Source organism: Topomyia yanbarensis, chromosome 3 (genome assembly GCF_030247195.1).
Source record: "Topomyia yanbarensis strain Yona2022 chromosome 3, ASM3024719v1, whole genome shotgun sequence".
Taxonomy (NCBI): domain Eukaryota; kingdom Metazoa; phylum Arthropoda; class Insecta; order Diptera; family Culicidae; genus Topomyia; species Topomyia yanbarensis.
The window spans coordinates 60,335,417-60,357,356 of record NC_080672.1 but is presented as its reverse complement, the minus strand read 5'-3'; the positions used below and the strand labels follow the sequence as shown (position 1 = coordinate 60,357,356).

Genomic DNA, 21,940 nt, shown 5'->3' with positions numbered 1-21,940 from the left:
AGATCAAGTTAAGTACGTTCGTGTAATTCTGACTCCAAACTGATTAGGCAGCTCACATCGATTGACCATGCATGACCTTCGGCCATTGAAGACATCTACACAACAATTGTTAGACCAATACTGGCATACGGGTGCCTTTTTGGTGGCAGAAGAGAGAAGCTATAACACTCCAATCAAAGTTAAACCATCTTCAACACACGTGCTTTAGAAGCACTCTTGAACATAAAACCACTATATGTGTTTCTGAAACAAGAACTTTCTTATGCATACCGTCTTAAGGTTACTGGGCTCTGTAACAGAAACCCAATAATTCGAACAACTCACACAAGACTGTGGCCCCAAATGGTTACTTAAATTACAAATAACACAGCGCAAAAAATTCATTATTTCGATCGGTGCAATTTCGTTCGAAAGCTTGAAAACCGTTCAAAACATTTTAGAACGGGACCCCTAGGCTAAAGAGACTTTTTTGTTATCAAATCTTAGACAGCTTTTTGACTCAAACACGAGTTGGGGCCAAAAACGGTACTATTAAATCACCTACCACACTACTGCTGCTGTGGGTTCCAATTTCTTGTTAGTAGTTCACTTGTAGTTGAACTCACAGAACTCGTAGTCGTTTCAATGGTTCGAGTTTGGTATAATTAGTTTAGTTGACTCAAAGCAATAATAATAATTTGTATCGATCGAAGAATAGAATCGCTGTCGGAAATATACCAAATCGAATGGAATGTGATACGTAAATTAAGTTAAACAAAAGAAGCTGTGTAAAACTTTACGATTTCATGAATAATTCCTGTAATGCTTGACAGAAACACATCTATTAATGACATATCATATAGGCAGCAAAGCTGCAGATTGCTGTGAATAATTACATCTGAAAAAATGTTAAGAACATCTAAAATCAGCATCTAAGAGGTATATCTTTTTCATCATACTTAATGTGTTCTTATTCTTCTAGAATCGCAGTCAATCACAATCGGTTACGCTTTCAAACAACAACAAATTCTTCGAACAACCCTTTTGTTTCGATCGCGTGTCTTGATATCCGCCACAATTGGTTCCAATATTGCCTTCAAACTTTTATTTATAAATATTGGTATAAAAATACGCAATTCTTAACAAATATGTTCTGTTTTTCTCACTCCTTCCAAGAAACTCTCTTACAGTAACTTGCCAGCACAAACCATCCTCGCTTAAAGTACGAAATTGTTACATGACGATTCGATATTAGCATAGTGGTAATATAGTAAGTCTTTTATCATTTGTTTTCAATATGTTCTTGAAAAAGAAAAGTTTTTACCCTTTGGCTAATTGCACCATTCGTGAGTATATCTCTTGCTTTCCTTATACTCTCTCTCTCTCTATCTCTTTCAAACTTTGGCCTCGATGATTCTTTTTTTGTGATCAATAAACATAGTTTTGATCCTTAATATTTGGCTTAGTGTTTATTGTTGCACTATATGTATTCCCTACTCTTATGTTCAAGTTAAATATTTGTTTTTTTCTTCTCACTCAAGGGAACATACATAAATTACGTAACACGAGTAAGCCACAACGTTAAGTAACATGTTTTTACTGAAGAAAAACAGTTTTTAGGGAATTCGTTACGTACTAGGGGGAGATAAAGAAATTTGTGACAATTGTGACATGGTGGGGGGGGGGAAGGAATCAATTTTGGGTAATTTTCGCGTTACGTAATATATGAATGGTCCCCAACCGGCATATCTACCGGTAATAGTGCGATCACATACGGTGGTGGAGTTCGTTTGTTTGATTGATGCTCCTAGCGGGCAGCGATAAACTTTTGCTTCTTGCCCAGTATCTTCATCAAACTTTTGGACATGTAGTACGGCTTCTCCGCCGTGCCATCGTTGCGCTCGCAGTCCTCCACTGTGAAAGAGTATTTTTGTTCAAATTATAGTCAATAACTGAGTTTAAAAAATATGCTTACGAAAGCAGAGAAACAGCGTATCCACCGCCACCGAGTACACACTGAAGAACACGGCCGCAATGATGTACGTCCCGAGGAACACCAGGATGGCCGGAACGAACGGATAGTGCAGCTGCTTGGTAATGCCTGCGTCGAAGAACGTGTACGTCACCGCAGCCATTCCGCACGCCAGCAGCAGCTTCGATAGGAAAAACAGGAATCCGGTAACCTTGTCCAGGGCGATAACACGCAGTACATTTCTGGCCAGCAGACTGAATGCGTCCTTCGCACTGGAGCAAAAGTTTTTACCGTGGATGGCGCACATTATGTACGCATTAGTATTCAGGAACTTGAGGAAACTTTCCAAACACCAGAAACAACATTTGCAGCAACACAGTACTGCTTTCACCACTCCGTTGTCGTACTTTTTCAGCTTGTGATCGATGTATTCCAACATGGCTCGAATGATCTTACATATGGCGATGATTAGCGAACCAAAAGCAAGTGTTCCCAGGTGGTAGCGAACGGTTCGCAAGAATCCAGTAGTCAGTACGAAGAAACGTAGCTCCTTTTTGTGGAATGTCCAATACCAGGTGGCGAATGTGAACGCTAGAACCATTTCGCCAAAGGCGGACACAAAACAGATACCCCAGAAGAAACCTATCACGTTCAGTGCCTGGTAGGAAATTGAAAACTTTCAGTCTAGTAACGATCAGTAACCAGGATGCCTGTACTCACATGAAAATATCCCACTTCTTTTGGACTATCGATCTCCTGAAAGTGACACGCTGCATCCATACAGCGTCCCGATAGATCACGCATCGCACTGTTATGGCAGCGATCGTTAAAATCGACCGGATCGCAAATGTCCCCATCTCGGTAGCCATTATCGCAGACACACGAAACGGACGTATTCAACCCGTACACTCTATACACGGGTTTACCGATCGAGGCTAGGTAAAGACCTACTGCGATCGAAAATATGATGACCAGAATATGCAGTACCCAAGGGATGATTGGGAAGAAAACGGTGGAAAAGATGGCGCTGACGGCTCTGAAAGAAAAACGAATTTTCACAATCGCCAGCGGTTCTAAACTCACAGACTTACTTGCTGCCCTCTTTGACAAGTGCGATCGCGATGACAATTCGTTTCCGGAGAACCAACACCACCAGCAAAAGGACGACCAAAATGATGGACAGGATGATTAGAATCCAAAGCCACGTTTGGTCCGATTTGAACCAGGACTGAACCAGCGAGCTAAGATTTGGTGAGACATTAACGTGATTTTCCACCGGATGCTGGCTGATGTAGCTGTACTGAGCGTAGCTATAGTAAACCCCTGGAAAATGGAGCACCGTTAGTTCACTAATTTATAGATGCCTAATAGAGTCAGATTGTTTTTACTTACCATAGCAGAGGGCTACGATCACTCCCAGAATCGATATCCAAACCATTGGTTTAGCGATCCACCGTAGCATCGTGATGAAGATCAGACTAACCAGAAGAGATACCAACAGGAACACGAGAACTAGACGCCAAGTTTCCAGGATGTCTTCTACGACCATTTGACCAGTCTACGGGGATACGATTGAATTAGAAAAATATTGAGTTAATCAATGGTGACAAAGTTTTTTTTTTTTAAACTATAGGAATTAGTTTTTAAAATTGGTGTTAGGTAAGTCCTCTTACGTTAGTTCTACAGTAGATATTTACCGGGGAAATAGATGTCGAAGGGGTGTACTTCGCTAGAACATGACGTGATTTTAATATTTTACAGATGGCGTAACGCGTTGTACAGAGCTACCCTATTGGCTCGAATAGAACGATCTTACGGTTACCGGTAGCATAGGGTTTGTATAAATAATGAATCAAATATTCTAGCGACCAATGATCGCATTTCAAAAAAAAATCTTGTCAAAGTTTACAGTTAATTTATGAATAGTCAAGCGAAATAGAAAAAATATAGATTATCCAACTTTTAACTTATCCTTCGAAGAGTTTTGACGTAGGACTACGTCTTTGTTTTCGATATGGGGGTGCACTTTGCAAATTCAACAAAATTGGGATGTAACGAAAAGTGGTCAGACTGTAAACGCTAATAATTCTCACTATAAATTTTCAAAAATTTTGCGCATATCGCTCAGAATTATTTCCAGGAACATTTTCCAATAGATAAACCCGAAGATTTTTGATATCATGACATTAAAAATTTAAATTATGTATTACATAGTCACACAGAAGGCTGCGCTTCCCTAGTCTGGCACGACAGATTGATGTACCTAACACGTAACGCTTCTATGAATGACGTCATAGTCGACTATTTAAAGAACAAATTTGGTCGGACAAGCCCAGTTGTCTGTTGAATTGCAGGCATGGCAGAGCATAGCGCTGCGTGCTTCCACAGCCAGTGAAGCAGACTGATAAGTCCGTTACACTGGATATGGGAGGTGCGCTAGGCAATGCAGCTCACCAGGCGACTGAGCTTGTCCTATCAAACACCATGCTTTCTCTTGTGTTGTGTTCGTTTCAAGCACACATTTCATGTACAATCTCGAAAGCATTAATTCGTACAAGACACGTGCGCAAAATCGCTTGTACAGCCGAGCTCCATGTGCAAACACGGTAAACATAGCGTCGTGGTACTAATTGTCTCTTTCGCTTCACCCATCATCACTAAGGTTGATTCATTTTGCTTGGTGCGTATCTTCCATTCGTGTACGGACACGATGTACTGACCAGCTGTTTGATTCGAGCACTGTACACCGTTTGCTTGGGTTTATTGTTTGAGGCGAATGTGTAGGTATATTCAAGTTGTAGCGGTCATCAGGGATGCCACATTGAAATCTGTGTTTCGGTCAAAAAAATCTTTTTACCATCTGTAATGACTAAAACAAGAAAAAAAAAATCCGCGATAAATTTCCAAAAAATCTGTGAAAAATCACAATCTTTCTAAAAATCTGTGAAATTTCAATCAAAATGGCAAAAATCTGTCATCTGTGAAAAAGAGTCTGTGATCAAACATTGCGAAAAAATCTATGATGTTACCGAAAAATTTGTGAATGTGGTAACCCTGGCGGTCACATGCATGTATGATACAAATCAGAGCTTTCGTTGCGCAAAGTGAAAACTTTTTTATCTTTGTATTGTCATCTCCATGACAGGCTAAAGAAATAAAATCTTTCTTAGCACCAAATTCACGCCAATCGATGGAAAGCGTAACGAAGGTTTATTATTTACGTTCCATCAATTTATTGATTCCATGTGATTAATTCCACTCAACCTATCCCACTTTGATTCTACTAATACATAGGTACCGTAAACCGGGGAGACTTTGATCATTTAGGTGACATTGATCACTCGAAACTTTTTTCGTAGATCGCTTATTAAACCAGAATAGTCTACCGAATCATTTTAACTTGAATTGATTTTTACTCTAAACTTTTTTTTATTTATGATTATTAAATTTATTTAGGCCCAAATGCGGTAGCTCAACGAGGCCGATTGTTCGTTTTTTACAATAAATAAAAAAACAACTATGTTAAGTTTTTTGTCTCGTTTAGACGCAGCTTTCTGCTGCGTGTTGAGATCCTTTTTCTAGGGGGCGAAATATTGCCAGTGTTGTCCATTGCCATTTGAGGTTCGATCCGTTTGTCTTCTTTTGCGTTGTCGTTCATGTCCATGTCCTCGTCCGTACTACTTTCCTGTTGCTCGCGGTCAGATGTTCCAGTTTGTGTCTTACTCTTATCGGTCGCCATTGTATGTTCGTATTTTTCGGCATTCGTTTCGTTGTTGTTGTTGCTGGTTGTTGGTGCTTGATCCGAAGATGTTGGTTTTGCAGCTGTTAGTGGTTTAGCGTAAGATGGTTCTGGGCTGATTTCAGTTGGATTGGTTAAGTTTTCCTTAACAGTTTCTACGCAAGGTTTTCCGAGGTGCAGCTTCTTCGTGCAGAACTGGCACATAGGAATTTGCCCTGGGTACGTGACTAGTAATGTTTGATGAATGAGAACATCGTCACTTCCTAACGCTGTGACGGTTATGTATGAGGGAATTGGCTTGGTCACACGCATTCTCACCACACGAACACCGTTAGGGATGCCCGGGAAAAAATTCCTCCAAGTCTCATGTGTAACGGAGTCTACTTCTCCGTATTTTTGCAAGCATTTTTTAATCGCGCCGTCAGGGGTACGCGTAGCCAAATCATGGACACGAACTTCTACAGCGCCGTTCTCGATGTATACGGGAATGCTATATTTAACATTGCCGCATTCGGCGGTGTGCTGCATGTTGTTTCGCGAGGCGAATGACTCAGCTTGGTTAATGTTGTTGAACGAAATCAGCACGCAATGTTTGATATGATGCATTTGTAGGGTTTTCACTTCAGCCAGATTGAGTTTCATCTGCACTTTTAATAACTGTTCCACTTCCCGAATGGTTGGTCTTACGGGGCATTTCGAAAAATCAACAGCAACACAGTTCGGCCGTATCTGGGTTGCTTTTTGCTGGGCACCGTCACTCATCACTAAATCGCACAGTAGGTATAGGCTATTGTTATATGGACTGCTTGTGTGATAGGCACCGATTGATTTTTAGGTAGAATTGACTGTTTCACTTGCGCGGGACGATTTTTTGCTTCTGCTCAGGGCGAGATGTGAAGACAAACTGACTACTCTAAACTTATAAAATACTGATTTGTTATACTTTTTGAGTATATTGTTCGGTTTTTGGGTACAAAAACTGCAAAAACCGAAATTTGACTTCACCTGATTTTTACGAAGCTTCGTAAAGTGTCTATTTTTTATAAAACAAATAAATCTCAGATTTGAGCAAGAGTAATAAATCACAAGCGAGTTTTTATTTTCCTTTAGATTGGGATATGCTAAATGTAGTTTTAAGAGATTGTTTATTTTTAATACATTTTTTGTGAAACTAGTTGGCAATTATTTCAAATTATTTTAAGCTAAAATTCGCAACATTTTTTTATTGTTCAATATTCCAACGTGTTAAAATGGATGAAACTTTTTGTACATTGATAAAACACTGAAGCAAAACAATTTTAGCAGTTTTAAAAGTTTTCAGAATTTTTTATTCTAGTTGGACACAAATTATACGAATTTTGGTTACTCGAATTTTAAAGTACATTGAAATATTTTGAATAATACTAATTAACATCTATTTAACAATGAGTATTTTTCCAGAATTAGTTTAAACAAACATTTGAATGAAAAGCATTGACACATAACAGTTTTTGCAACCGACCGAGACGGTTGTGCCTCCAGGTGGAAGGTTTTGTTCTCGAGAGAGTGACGGAGTGCGAGACGCTGTATGCGTTATTGTGGGAGAGAGAGAGAGAGACCAGTTTGTTAAGTGTGAGTCGACAGTTGATACGTCGGAGGCGTGGTCAACGGCATCCTCGACAAGTGGTGTTCTGACAGCAAACCGCGGGTAGACGAATTTGCCTACCGCGGTGGCAGAAATCGACAGTGATCGTGCCTGTACACACAGAAAAAAATATAGTGTATTGGTGTCGTCGGGCAATTCTAATCGACGAGAGGGAAGCGTCACAGGTAGACCCATTTGCTCTATTTGTCTACCGCAGAAGTGGTACGACGAATAAGGAAAACAAGTGGCACCGAAAAGTGCCGCATCGACAGTGGGATTTTCGCAGCAAGCCACAGGTAGCCACATTTGTCTACCGAGGTGGTGGAAACGGAGAGAGCGCGCTTGTGGTGGTGATACCGACGAGCAGCTTAATCGGAGAGAGTTTTGAAGTGTTGCAGGTAGGACTATTTCTCTACTGAAGAAGCAACGCGACGAAGAAGGACAGCAAGTGTCACATTGTCAAACAACGGGCACCGAGTTTACAACGTAACACATGAGGTGTGTTCTACCGGTGTCTTCGTCACCTAATAGATAGCAGATAACAGGTATATTTTTCATTCCTTTTTGTGATAGTTTTTCTTACTAGGTAAAATGGATGAAGAGATGGGAGAACGAGTAACAGACCCTCCCCCTAAGCCTTATGCTGAAAATGTAAATCCGACTAGAATTAAAATTTACCCAGAGTCGTCAACGGGACCATGGATTGTATTTATTAGGCGTAAAGCAAAGGCGCTAAATATCATTCAAATTTCTAAAGATTTGACTTCGCGATTCTCGGATGTAAAAGAGATCGTCAAAGTTAATAAAGATAAAATACGCATTGTCGTTGGTAGTCTCAAACAAGCCAATGCAATTGCTTCTTGCGAGCTTTTTACGCGTGAATATAGAGCGTATATTCCTTCAAAAGAAATTGAAATTGATGGGGTCATCACAGAATCGAGTTTGACTGTTGATGACTTAGTTAAGCATGGAGTTGGTCGTTTCAAAGACACCATACTTAAAGACGTAAAAATACTTGAATGCAAGCAATTGCATTCAGTATCACACGAAGGAGATAAAAAAGTTTATCGACTGTCTGACTCATTTCGAGTGACTTTCGCTGGGTCTGCGCTGCCCAACTATGTCATTATCGATAAGATTCGTCTCCCTGTTCGCCTTTTTATTCCTCGTGTAATGAATTGCCTTAATTGCAAACAGCTTGGCCACACAGCCACTTACTGTTCCAATAAGGCACGGTGTGGCAAATGTGGGGGTTCTCATCAAGAGGATACATGCAATGAAAATTCAGAAAAATGCTTAATGTGCGGAGAAAACTCACATGAGCTCCCTGCATGCCCCATTTATAAATTGCGTGAGGATAAAATTAAACGATCCTTGAAGGAGAGGTCTAAGCGCTCCTATGCAGAAATGTTGAAAAATGCTACCCCTAAACCCATCTTCTTAGAAAACACTTACGCATCTCTATTTTCGGAACAGTCTGACTCTGACGGAGCGTGCGAAGGTACATCATTTGTTTTACCCGGAAATTCCAGAAAAAGAAAACAGTCTTCTTTTCCCAAGCTGCCAAGAAAGGGCCTTAAAATTTCTCCTCCAATAGATAAACTGCGCCCAAAACCGAAAAATTCCGATTCAAAACCGAAATCAATTCCACCCGGTTTTGGGAACGTACAATCCAAACAGAACACCATTACTGGAAATAATAAAATTTCGACTTCCTCTGAGCCTCAGCCGGGGGTAGGATTATTGAAATTTTCTGAAATTGTTGATTGGATTTTTAAAGCATTCAATATTTCTGAACCACTGAAGAGTATACTTTCAGCTTTCCTCCCAACAATTAGAACATTTTTAGAGCAGCTGATTGCTCAATGGCCCATCCTTGCAGCGATTGTATCTTTCAATGGGTAATTCACCTCATCCAATGAAAGATTCCATCACTGTTTTACAGTGGAATTGCAGAAGTATCATACCTAAAATTGATTCCTTAAAAATTTTACTGCATAATTTAAAATGCGATGCTTTTGCTCTATGTGAAACATGGCTTACCTCAAACATTAATTTCAACTTAAATGATTTCAACATTATTCGCCTAGACCGAGACACCCCGTATGGAGGAGTGCTTCTAGGAATTAAAAAGTGCTATTCTTTCTATAGAATTAACATCCCCTTGTTTGCGGGCATTGAGGCTGTAGCTGTCCAAACGAACATTAAAGGCAAAGACATATCTATCGCTTCTATATATATACCTCCCAAAGTTCAAATTGGACAACGTCAAATTTTCGAGGTAGTGGAATCCATGGCTGCTCCGCGTCTGATACTGGGAGACTTCAACTCGCACGGAGTATTGTGGGGTTCCCTCTACAATGATAATCGATCCTCTTTGATATACAATGTTTGTGACGAATTTAATATGACAGTTTTAAATACTGGCGAAACAACACGCATCCCCAGACCTCCTGCACGTCCAAGTGCATTAGATCTATCTCTGTGCTCGACATCACTTCGGTTAGATTGCACGTGGAAGGTTGTACCTGATCCTCACGGTAGCGATCATTTGCCAATCGTTGTTTCAATTAACAGTGAATTAGGCCTTACGAATTCAATCAATGTTCCTTATGACTTAACACGAAATATTGATTGGAAAACATACGAAACATTAATTTCCACTTCTCTTGCTTCGACAGAAGAGCTACCCCCTACCGAAGAATATGAATTCTTAGCGGGTTTAATTATTGAAGCAGCAGAACAAGCCCAAACGAAATGCAATCATGGAATGATAATAAATAGACGGCCCCCTAATTCTTGGTGGGACAAAGAGTGCTCTGATGCATATGAAGCTAAACAAGTTGCCTACAAAGAAATTATGAAACAGAAAGGGGGTATACGTGAGAACTTTGAAAATTATTTCATTTTGCAAAACAAATTTGACAGTATACGTCGTGCCAAAAAATCTAGTTATTGGAGACACTTCGTTAATGGCTTGTCAAGAGAAACATCAATGAGTACTCTTTGGAACACAGCCAGAAGAATGAGGAATCGAAACGTGACTAATGAAAGCGAAGATTTTTCGAATCGTTGGATATTTAATTTTGCCAAGAAAATTTGTCCCGATTCTGCTCCTGCGCAGAAAATCACTCGCGATGCTCCCACAAGTAACGATTTCATAGATTCGCCTTTGACAATGATGGAATTCTCAATTGCACTCCTCTCATGCAACAATAATGCTCCGGGACTAGACAGAATTAAATTCAACTTGGTGAAGAATCTGCCTGACCTAGCAAAAAGACGCTTGTTGAATTTATTCAATAAGCTTCTTGAGCAGAACATTGTCCCGCACGACTGGAGACAAGTGAGAGTTATCGCAATTCCAAAACCGGGAAAGCCAGCCTCCGATCATAACTCGTATCGACCGATTGCAATGCTATCCTGCATCAGGAAATTGTTGGAAAAAATTATCCTACGACGTCTCGACAATTGGGTTGAGGCGAACGGCTTGCTCTCAGATACCCAGTTTGGTTTTCGGAGAGGAAAGGGAACGAATGATTGCCTGGCGCTACTTTCGTCAGAAATCCAACTCGCTTACGCAAAAAAAGAACAAATGGCGTCTGTGTTCTTAGACATAAAAGGAGCATTCGACTCAGTCTCCATTGATGTTCTCTCGGAGAAGCTACATCAATGTGGTCTTTCACCGATATTAAATAATTATTTATACAATTTATTGTCAGAAAAGCACATGCATTTTTCATATGGCGATTTGGCGACACTCAGAATAAGTTACATGGGCCTCCCACAAGGTTCTTGTTTAAGCCCCCTTCTCTACAATTTTTACGTGAATGATATTGATAATTGTATTGTCAGCCCATGCACTCTAAGGCAACTTGCAGATGATGGCGTGGTTTCTGTTACAGGACCAAAAGCCTTAAATTTACAACAACCACTGCAAGATAGTTTGGATAATTTATCAAGTTGGGCTTTGAAGTTAGGCATCGATTTCTCTACGGAGAAAACAGAGTTGGTTGTTTTTTCAAGGAAGCGTGATCCAGCTCAGCTTCAGCTTCAGTTGGTTGGTAGAACGATAGCCCATGTCCTGACTTTTAAATACCTTGGAATTTGGTTCGATTCTAAAGGCACATGGGGAGGCCACATTAGGTATCTAATAACGAAATGCCAACAAAGGATAAATTTTCTGCGAACAATAACTGGATCATGGTGGGGTTCTCATCCAAGTGACATGATAAGATTGTATCAAACAACAATACTTTCAGTAATGGAATATGGGTGCATCTGTTTCCGTTCAGCTGCGAACACTCACATTATTAAACTGGAACGGATACAGTATCGCTGTTTACGAATTGCTTTAGGTTGCATGCAGTCGACCCATACGATGAGTCTTGAAGTACTAGCGGGAGTTCTTCCTTTAAAAGACCGATTCTGGGATCTCTCTTCTCGTTTACTTATCCGATGTGAGGTTATGAACCCACTGGTAATTGAAAATTTTGAAAGACTTGTCGAGCTTCAACCCCAAACCAGATTCATGACAGTGTATTTCAATCACATGTCACAAGAAATAACGCCTGCTAGGTATGTTCCCACATACGTCAATATACTAGATATTCCTGAATCCACTTTATTCTTCGACACGTCCATGCAAGCAGAGATTCGTGGAATTCCGGATCATCTACGCTCGCGGGAGATCCCTAAAATATTCACAAGTAAATATCAACACATAGACAGCCTTAAAATGTTTTACACTGATGGGTCACGAATCAGTGAGGCCACTGGTTTCGGTATTTTCAACAATAATTTTTCAATTTCTCTCAAACTTACAGAACCCGCCTCTGTTTATATAGCGGAACTAGCAGCAGTTCACTATAGTTTTCAAATAATTAATACTTTACCCCCGAACCATTACTTTATCCTCACTGATAGTCTCAGCACAATTGCAGCTCTACGCTCAAAGAGGATTGATAATCACGATCCATTCTTTTTGGGGAAGATACGAGAATCTCTGAGTAACCTGACAAGAAAATGTTATAAATTTACCCTAGTGTGGCTCCCCGCCCATTGCTCTATTGCGGGCAATGAGAAAGCTGATAATTTGGCCAAGATTGGTGCACTAGATGGTGAAATATATGAAAGACCCATCGCTTACAATGAATTTTATAGCGCTTCTCGACAGAGGACACTTGCTAGTTGGCAAACATCTTGGGACAATGGAGATATGGGACGATGGCTACACTCAATTATCCCTAAAGTATCAACGAAGGCATGGTTCAAAGGATTGGATGTAAGTCGGGACTTCATCCGTGTGATGTCTAGGCTCATGTCCAATCATTATACTTTAGATGCGCATCTCCGTCGTATTGGGCTCGCTGAGGGTAATCATTGTGCTTGTGGAGAAGGTTACCATGACATTGAGCATGTTGTTTGGTCCTGCACTGAATATCGTGAAGCCAGATCACAATTAGTAGATTCTTTACAAGTCCGAGGAAGACCAATCCATGTTCCTGTTAGAGACATCCTGGCGTATCGCGATCCTCTATACATGGAACTTATCTATCATTTTCTAAAAACAGCGTCTGTCAAAATTTAATTAAATTCGTCTTCTCATACTCTCATCCAAGGCTAATCATTCACCAATTAAAGTGTCCTAGAATATTTAGTTTTTAAATTTAGACAATAACAGAAAAAAAGTAAATAAATACACCCGAAAATACTAGATCAGTATGAAATACAACAATGTAAGGAAAAAAGCAAACAATAAAGTGATTTCAGTGTTAGTTTTAGACAAAGTACTAGTATAGTTAAAATTAGTCTTAAGGATTTTTGTAACGTGCTATGTAAAAAAAGAAACTGGCGTAAAAAGCTTTTGCAAATGCCGTGTCAAATAAACGTATGGAAAAAAAAGCATTGACATCGATAACTTAATGTGGGTGAACATGCAGGTTATTAAAGTCACCCCGGAACACGACAACGAATTTCAACTTGAAATCATTTTTGAAAAAATAGCTGTAAACGGACAATTTTAGGTAAAACCATCCAATCTTGTTCTCCATACATCAGTACATGGTATAAAAATATTAAACTCGAAAAAAATGCGTTGGGTCTAAAAATATGTATTGATTACTTCGAAAAGTGATCAATGTCACCCCGGTTTACGGTACTACGCTACATTTAGGAAAATTACAATAATGGCAAAATAAAACTATAAAGCTTGCTCTATACATGAACTGTGACTGTATTGTCTAAAACATGATTTTTCAGCATCGGTCTTGGTTTTTTTTATCGCACACAATCGAAAAGCTTTTACAATTTTTTCAAGGTTGAGAGTTCCAGATATTAGTTCGGTTTTCGGTCGCAGTTTTCTGTCTGCTTTCTTCAGATCTTCTTAAATAAGTTTAATCGGATTCGATCGCCCATTATATATAAAATGACCTGATGAGAATGGCGGTTTGGTTCAGTATGTACAATTCAATGTTGATCGGTTGTACGTGAAGCGAACTGTAGAAAGAAATATTTTAGATTAATTATTAATCCAAATGTAATAAGAAATGAAATATTTCACGTATTGCAGCCCTACCTATACAGTTCGTACAACCACATTTGGCTGTCCCTTGTAGTTTTTATTATATAATTCGTTTATTCCATTCGGTTCAATGCGTTTTCTAAACGGAGCTGTGGGTCTTTAATATATTTCTATAATGTAAACAATAAAAATGAAAAACGATAAAATTTAACAGATCTCGTGCGACGTCACGAGTATGCACTTCCTTGATTATGATGCTGACTGTTAATTTTGAGATACTTGACGCAGCTTTTGCCGTCAATATTACTAGAACAGCGGCTGGCAATTGTTTGTGGTTCAGGTAATGGAATTGGAGTCTATGGATACGCAAAGATGTAATGTGCGTAGTATTACTATCGCATTATGTTTTGTACGTGCAGGGCCAGGTGGGAGGTAATGCGTTGGCCCACCTAGATTCTCGCTACGAAACCATTTGAAATATAGAAAATTATTTCCCAGATTTATAATGATCTCCATTTCTTCCAAATATTATAATGATCCTGGTGCAAGTAATGACACAGAGAACAGCTAAGCTAGAACAAAGTTTCTTGAAAAACCTGTGTAAACATTTAAAAGAAAATACGTTAATAATCACCATCGCATACGGGTTTGCATGCGTGAGTCACCGTTGTATCCAAGTTTGCAAACAAGTGCAGTATAGCGATTGCTGGCCGATCGCAGCGCCGGCCAGTGGCAAGTTGCTACTTGCTGTTGTCATTTCAAAGCGATAGTTTTATTTCTTACACAAGTTTAAAACTTTATTTGTATGTCAGTTCTCAGTGGTAATGGTATCAGGCTGGACTAATTTGTTGAACGCTATCAGCACTGAATGCCTGACATGGTATAACTCGATAAAGGCGACTTCCGTCAGAATAACCTCCATTTTCACCTTCAGCAAATGTTTCACATCATGAATACCTATTTGTCTTATGAGGTTATTAACTTCCGGCCTTTTCGCATAAGACTCTTATGCGAAAAGGCCAGAAGTTAATAACCTCCATATTTGGCTGGAGCACCACTTCTTGCTTCTGCAACTCACTCATCTCGACGGATCACCACGACAAGAATGAAAGTAATAGTGTTTGTCCTTCTGACAGCTAAGTGGGTATCGTGATCGGCGCCTTTGGTGGTTTGAAATAGCAATATTCCTCAACATTCTCTCATTAACCCTTTCATGCCCAACTTTTCTCTAGTGCATGTAGGGCTTCAAAACTATTTTTCCTTGAAAACGTTGGGAACAAGAAACACGAAAAGCCATTTTTCGTAAAGTTAGGTGATTCCCTCACAGTGCTAGAAGTTGCACAATTTTTACCTTTTAATGCTTTATACAATTCTAGAATATTTACAATACTCCAATTGCGTGGAAAACGTAGCCAAAGGCAGTTTAAATTGATTAGTTTTATCAGTTTTCAATAATATTGCAACATAACGAAGATATATGAGAAAATCATTTACCGTCGTCAACGTAAAGTGTCCCTGGCAGCACTGCTCCGCCTTAATCCAATTGCAATAACTTCAGATCTAGAGCTGATTCTTGTAACTGGTGATACTCAAATGAAAGGCAATAGTCACATTTATTAGCCTTACTTGTTTTTGTGAGCAAATCTTGCCTCAATAAAAAGTTATAGCTGTTTAAAAACGTTGTCGCCCACAAACAACATGTGCATGAAGGGGTTAATTTGTTCAAACCAAACAAGATACAAATTTGTTAAGAGTCACCGAAAAATATGTTTTTGCCTTTCTCATATAGGAAAGTTATGCAATCACTCTGAAAACCGGCAACCTAATCCCGGCCCGGAGGGCCGAGTGTCATATCCCATTCGACTCAGTTCGTCGAGATCGGAAAAAGTCTGTATGTGTGTCTATGTATGTGCGTATGTATCAAATAATGTCACTCATTTTTCTCAGCTGGCTGGACCGATTTGCCCAAACTTAGTCTCAAATGAACGATGCAACCTTCCCATCGGATGCTATTGAATTTTGTATCGATCGGAACTCTGATTCCGAAATTACGGGTTAATGAGAGCGGCCACACAGAAATTTCCCATATAAGCTATAGGAAAAATTAAAAATAGTATTTTTATTTTTGATGCCAAATGTCTTTCAAGTGCACGAAACGTTGAGATTTGATGCAAACTCGAAAAAAAAATTGATGAAAATTCACTTTTTTGAATTTTGGCTCATTTTTGCCTTTCTCATATAGAAAGGTTATGCAATCACTCTGAAAACCGTCAAACTGATCAATTTTTTTTACTGACATAAGGTTTTAACAGGGGCGTAGTTGAGGGTATACGATGAGGGGTTATCCCCCTTCTACTGTTCACTCCCCTCCCTTTAAAATGCCCTTAAATCATTCCTCAGACCACCAGCCCATTCACCCCGTGTACCCCCCCCCCCCTTCCTCTTAACCCCATCATCTTTAAACCACCACTATATCACAAAGCATACCAAATTCGCCGTCCTCACACACCCACCCCCGCATGACAAAATGAGTTAGCAAGCAGATAACATTGAACTAATGCTGATTAGGCTAATTAAGTATGATATTTTTTGTTTCAACTTTAAACACTCATCGACACGTAGCTCATCCAGTTCGTGGCTGGTAAGCCATTGTGTATAAGTACAAAAAGTTCTAAGAATGTAATGGACATTTCCACAATTATGTTGAACATAACCAGCCACTGAGCCATAGTTTAGAGAAATGAGAAAGGCACAATTTCACCGCTAGGTTGATTAAAACAGGCTTTTCTTAAATTAATTAAAAAAAAATGGGGAGGGGCTTTAGCTCCCTAGCCCCTCCCCCCCTTCTGGCTACGTGGCTGCGAAATTTTCGATACTTTTCGTTCCATACATATACTCAATATCGAAATAAATAAAAACATCACGAAAGTATCGATACTTTTGCCTTTCTCGTATAAAAGGGTTATGCAATCACTCAAAAATGTCACTCATTTTTCTCAGAGATAGCTAGACCTATTTGCCCAAACTTAGTCTCAAATGAAAAGTACAACCTTCCCATCGCCTGCTATTGAATTTTGTGTCTATCTAAATTCCGGTTCTGGAGTTACGGGTTTAAGAGTGCGACCACACAGAAATTTTCCATATAAACTGGTACCAACCTAATCTCGGCCAACCTTCTCGACTGAAATGAGGCTTTTGAAGTTTAAAAAGCGCGTAGCTACCGGTGTACCCGTTCCCCTTTCGCTGATAACCCCCTCCCCATTTAAACCCATTCTTAGATCACCCCTAATTACACTCCCCTCAGACCACCACCCCATCCATCTTTCGTATACCTCCCTCCGCCCACATCATCTTCATACCACCACTATATCACAAGGCATATCAAATTAAGCTGGGGAGTGGTTCGTTCGTAGGTTCTTCACCCTCCTCACACACCCTTCCCTGCGTATCAAAATTAGTTAACAGGCAGACAACATTCAACAAACGCTGATTAGGCTAACTAAATATGACATTTTCTTTTGTTTCAAGTGTGTCACCGTCGACATGTAGCTCATCAGGTTCGTGGTTGGCGAGCCATTGTGTATAGGTGCGAAGTGTACTAAGAATGTAATAGACAATTCCACAATTATATTGATTATTAGTTATAGTTTGGGGAAATGAGAAAGGCACAACTGCACTGCTAGGTGGATTAAAACAGGTTTTTTAGTATCGCCGACCGCTACTAAATACTACGCTTCTAAATATGCTCTAAGTAATTCGATTGTTTTAAAATCCTACTGCTTGCAAATCTGTGATAACAATAAAATGCACTTCGCGTTTTTCCTTGGTCGGATGGCATTACTTTTGATATAGATTAGCTTCGCAACATTTTAAAAAATATATCAAAACTGATATTGCGCTAACATAGCTCAATTTCTTCGCCCACGAAAATATACAACAAAGCTACGCCTCTTAGTAGGCGCAAATGAAGTTGTGCGCCCATGCTTTAGAAATACCTACAGCGCATGGTGAGGTACAGGTACCTCATTAATGAAAAACGCATTACGCATATTTAAAATATGAAACGTGTATCAGTAGTCTCATTACCATACGTACCTACAAATCGCCGAAAATACACCGTCAACCCAACCGCATAAAAATACATAAATTTATCCCAATTCGCAAGCTGCAAACACGTCACATCCTGCAGTGTTGAGCTCAATCCAAACCCACCCTACCTACCTTGCCACCCACGCACTGCTAATCATTTGTGTGTACACGTCTCGACCCTATCGCATTCTCATTTTCGTGTATGTACCGCTTTAACTCGCGCAGCGCACGATGAACTTCGCACACGCAGTGGACGTTGCACGTTGTACACGGTTAAACTGTGGGCGGGTTGCAGAACTGCCATGGCGTCTACTGCTTACTGCACTGTTCGGACGATATAGTCATGATGGTACTCAAACACGCGACAATTTATAATCTCTATAAATTTGATGAAGGTCCCTATTGACGGCTCTGCCCGGAATATACAGACTCATGTATGGGAGTTTGCATGTTTTACATTATCTATTAATTTTTATAGGTTTTTCAATAGTGTACTATAAAAGTACATAAACCATATAGCAAAAGAACATAATTTGAGCTACTTCCGTATTGTTTGGTGGTAGACTGAAAGCCATGCATAAATAACAGAGTTATTAGCGTTCAAAATAATGATGCAATATCGTGACATAGTATGCTTTTAGATAAGACATTTTCAATGAGGCATTTTCAATGTAAAAACAAAAATTAACTGATACGTTCAATTTAGTGAATCAGTTCACAATATATTATTAACGATCGTAAACAATAATCTTCAATTGAGAACTAAAATTCAACAATTAAGAATCATGGTACATGTTCCTATACCGGTACACGAGGTCACGCAAGCAACTAGAAAAATAGTGATCAGCTAAATCAACTAAATATTACTATAGACAAAGTTTACGAGTATTAAGTACAACCCTGGAAAAACTAAACACATGATATTTGTTCACGGTCCTGTACACGAATTCGAGAATAGATTTATTTTTGTTTACTGAATTCCAGATTATTAGTTATGTTCCCTTCCTTCTCGGTCAGAAATGGACTACGATACCGTAAGTTCTGAAGCGAACCACGCCCCCTTCCTCATTAGATTAGAAATGTTTCGATAAAGTTGATACAAGGCGCGTTAACCTTGTTGTTGTTTCAATTTTATATAATATCAGACAAAAACCTACCCCTGCAAAAAGCTTGATATTCGCGACAGCATCGCTGACATCCGGTCGAATGTTTCCTAGCGCTGGCAGGCAACGTTTCGAAACTACACGCAGGCAGATTCGGGCGATACGAGGGCGAGCAGAAATGGTTGGGTGCGTGATTTGCATGAAGATAAAAAAGATGACAGAAGTGAGACAGAAGTCAGAATAACTACGTTCTAGCAGTGTTTTGTTCTGAAATAAATTCTGTTAGTTTGAAATGGGTTAATTTTTACATACAAGGATAGAAAGCTAGAATATGGGCTAAGGGTTTGAACGACACACACACACACACACATTCGAGCGATTAGTCCACGAAGTCCACACAGTCAAACAACTGTATCATGCAGTTGGTTAGCGCTAACTCTCCTACGGTTAATCCTCCGCTGCCACGGGACGATTTCACACGCGGGACCAACCTGATGGACGCGGGTATCGTTGGTGATGTGGGACAGTACGTTGTCTACATAGCGAGCGAAGTAAGACTGCAACTTAGTCATCCGATCGACTAGCAGTTGACGACCGATCCGACGTTGTTTGGCACAATCCTGCCGCAGTGGTTCGGACAGCTGCTTACCCATGCGAGTGATACTATTTCGAAAACTCAAGTTCACCTCCGACGGTATTAGTTGGTACTGTTGCAGTACCTTGGGTGGAATGTACGGACACTCGGTGTCCGGAAGATTGGATATGCAACGCTTCGCAACTGGAAGTAAGGTTTTTTAATGATTTTTTTCGCATTCGTCTATCATCCATTTGAGGTTAGTGAACTATCGTTAATTTGATACATTGTTAAGTCACATATTTTTGGAACGAACGAACATCTAAACATCGCACGAGCAATGCAGAATACTAGACAGGATGGGATTTGAATAGCGGGGGGTTTTAAACTCAACTTTATATATTGATCAATACTCACACGGAACACTTTTCAGATAATACTTAGCGCACCGTCCGCGGTCGATGATGGGTTGAATTTCCGCACAGCTTAGCTGATTTTTTTGGACGGAATGATCGCAGATCAGTTTGGACCTGATAGTTGCCAACGAGTTGGCATTGCAGTCTTCGGCCCGATAGGCGAAATCTTCGGTGGGACATTGACTGACGCACACCTGGGGTGTCTTACAACCGTACAACGGTACATCGGGTTTCGCACACTCCGATATGTCGAAGAATACCAGGTAGGGTTCCTTCTGCACTTCGCTGTCGACGCCACACTTGAGTCCGTTCGAATCCGTCGGCACCAGCAGCCGATCCAAGTCGCCTTTGACAAAAGCTGTAAAAGTGTGTCTGTTAGTTATGAATGAAAACATGGCTTATGAATGTTTAGCCTTCACTTACCGTAGTATGCCACGCCTCCCCAGGCGACAAGGAAGAGGAAAAATAGTAACAGGCATGGAATATCCGTGCACGATCGCTTTGACAGAGGTCCTTTAAATTCTGGATCATACTTTAGTGGATGACCTGTCAAAAAAAGTAAAAAAATAATTGTTATTTTCATAATTACCCAGTTGGAAAAAGCAAAATTTCACTAATAAAAAAGAGCTAATAAACGACGAAGCTTACTTTCCGATGGGTGCAAGACATCATCAATAGTGTGTTCGACTATTCGGTCACCTCCGCAGCACAGCCCCATATTTTTGAAGTTTTAGATAAATTGTTAAAACTTTTATCTAAGCAGCTCATGAATACACTCACAACGATGTTGACGAACACTAGGGTTGATAAATGAACTCATTTCGCGAGTCACTGCATTCAGTTCATATCTTCCAATCTTTCGATGCAATGCTGGTACTAATCACTGTATTGTCAAAGAACAATCAAAACTCTTGAAATCGTACGCCAGGTACAAGATTAAATCCATAAGTACGAGTAGGGTACCAGATGCCACCACAGCTGAAGCAACACTACATAATTCACCATTTCCACCTATTATCGTGATAAAGGAATGACGTTATCAGTCATTCCCGTTCCCGAGGTGGTGTTTGGCGTCTTTCTGATAAACAAACTCGTATCGGATTGCCAACTCATAACTTTTAGGGGTATTTTGGGTTGTGCGTAAGGGGATTGTGGGACGCTGTCTGGGGTTTGTTATTGTGCTGTTTACTTTTACATCACTTCAAACTACCACACTAGTCATGAAACTGTTGGTTCAGCTAACTAATGGGTGCAACGATCAACATTTGGTTGAACAAGAATGTGTGTAAAACAGTCTAATTTTTTATTAACCCTTTCATGCCCAACTTTTTTCTAGCGCATACAAAACTATTTCGCCTTGAAAATGATAGGTTCAAGAAACCCGAAAAACCGTTTCTATGAAGACAGGTGCTTCAATCGCAGTCTTAGAAGCTGCTCAATTTTTACCTTCCAAAGCACAATGCAATTCTAGAATATTTACAATAGTCCAATTGCGCTGAAAACGTAGTTGAAGACAGTCTAAATTGATAGGTTTTATCAGTTTTCAATAACATTGTAAAATATGGAAGATATCTCAAAATTTCATTTTTCGCAGCCAACGTAAAGTCCCCTGGCAGCACTGCACCGTCGGAATCCAATCAGATCAATTGCAATAACTTCAGTTCTTAAGCTAATACCTGTTAGTGGTCAAAACGAAGGTAATAATCACATTTATTTGCCCTACTTGTTTTTTCAAATCATGTTTCGTTTGCAAGTTCTATTCACTGTATCGATTTTGTTGGCTATTTTCGGCAAATTTGAGACTAAGAGAAACGAAAGCAATGAAATTGAAAGACGGATAGGTATTCTAGAGCGAATCAGTTATAAACTTAGACCGGAAAACTAGAACTAGGCAGGCTCATATGGGCATGATCGAAAGGAA

General features: G+C 39.8%; 1 protein-coding gene across 6 annotated transcripts in view; it reads right to left on the bottom strand.

Moving 5' to 3' along the window:
• Positions 1-763: 763 nt before the first annotated feature.
• The window catches only part of LOC131692912 (choline transporter-like 2), a 99,232-nt gene continuing 78,055 nt past the window's right edge, over positions 764-21,940 (bottom strand). For 4 of the 6 annotated variants that reach the window (XM_058980310.1, XM_058980309.1, XM_058980312.1 and 1 more), the window contains exons 3-10: positions 20,443-20,565; positions 20,021-20,377; positions 19,521-19,807; positions 3,344-3,509; positions 3,043-3,274; positions 2,672-2,987; positions 1,955-2,609; positions 764-1,893 (exon numbers count right to left, since the gene is read on the bottom strand). In XM_058980310.1, coding sequence (XP_058836293.1) covers positions 1,787-1,893; positions 1,955-2,609; positions 2,672-2,987; positions 3,043-3,274; positions 3,344-3,509; positions 19,521-19,807; positions 20,021-20,377; positions 20,443-20,565 — 2,243 coding nt within the window. In that variant the 3' untranslated portion in view covers positions 764-1,786. Of the gene's footprint in view, positions 1,894-1,954; positions 2,610-2,671; positions 2,988-3,042; positions 3,275-3,343; positions 3,510-19,083; positions 19,167-19,520; positions 19,808-20,020; positions 20,378-20,442; positions 20,566-20,667; positions 20,903-21,940 lie in introns of those variants that run through there. The other 2 variants (XM_058980308.1, XM_058980313.1) reach the window with 2 other exon arrangements.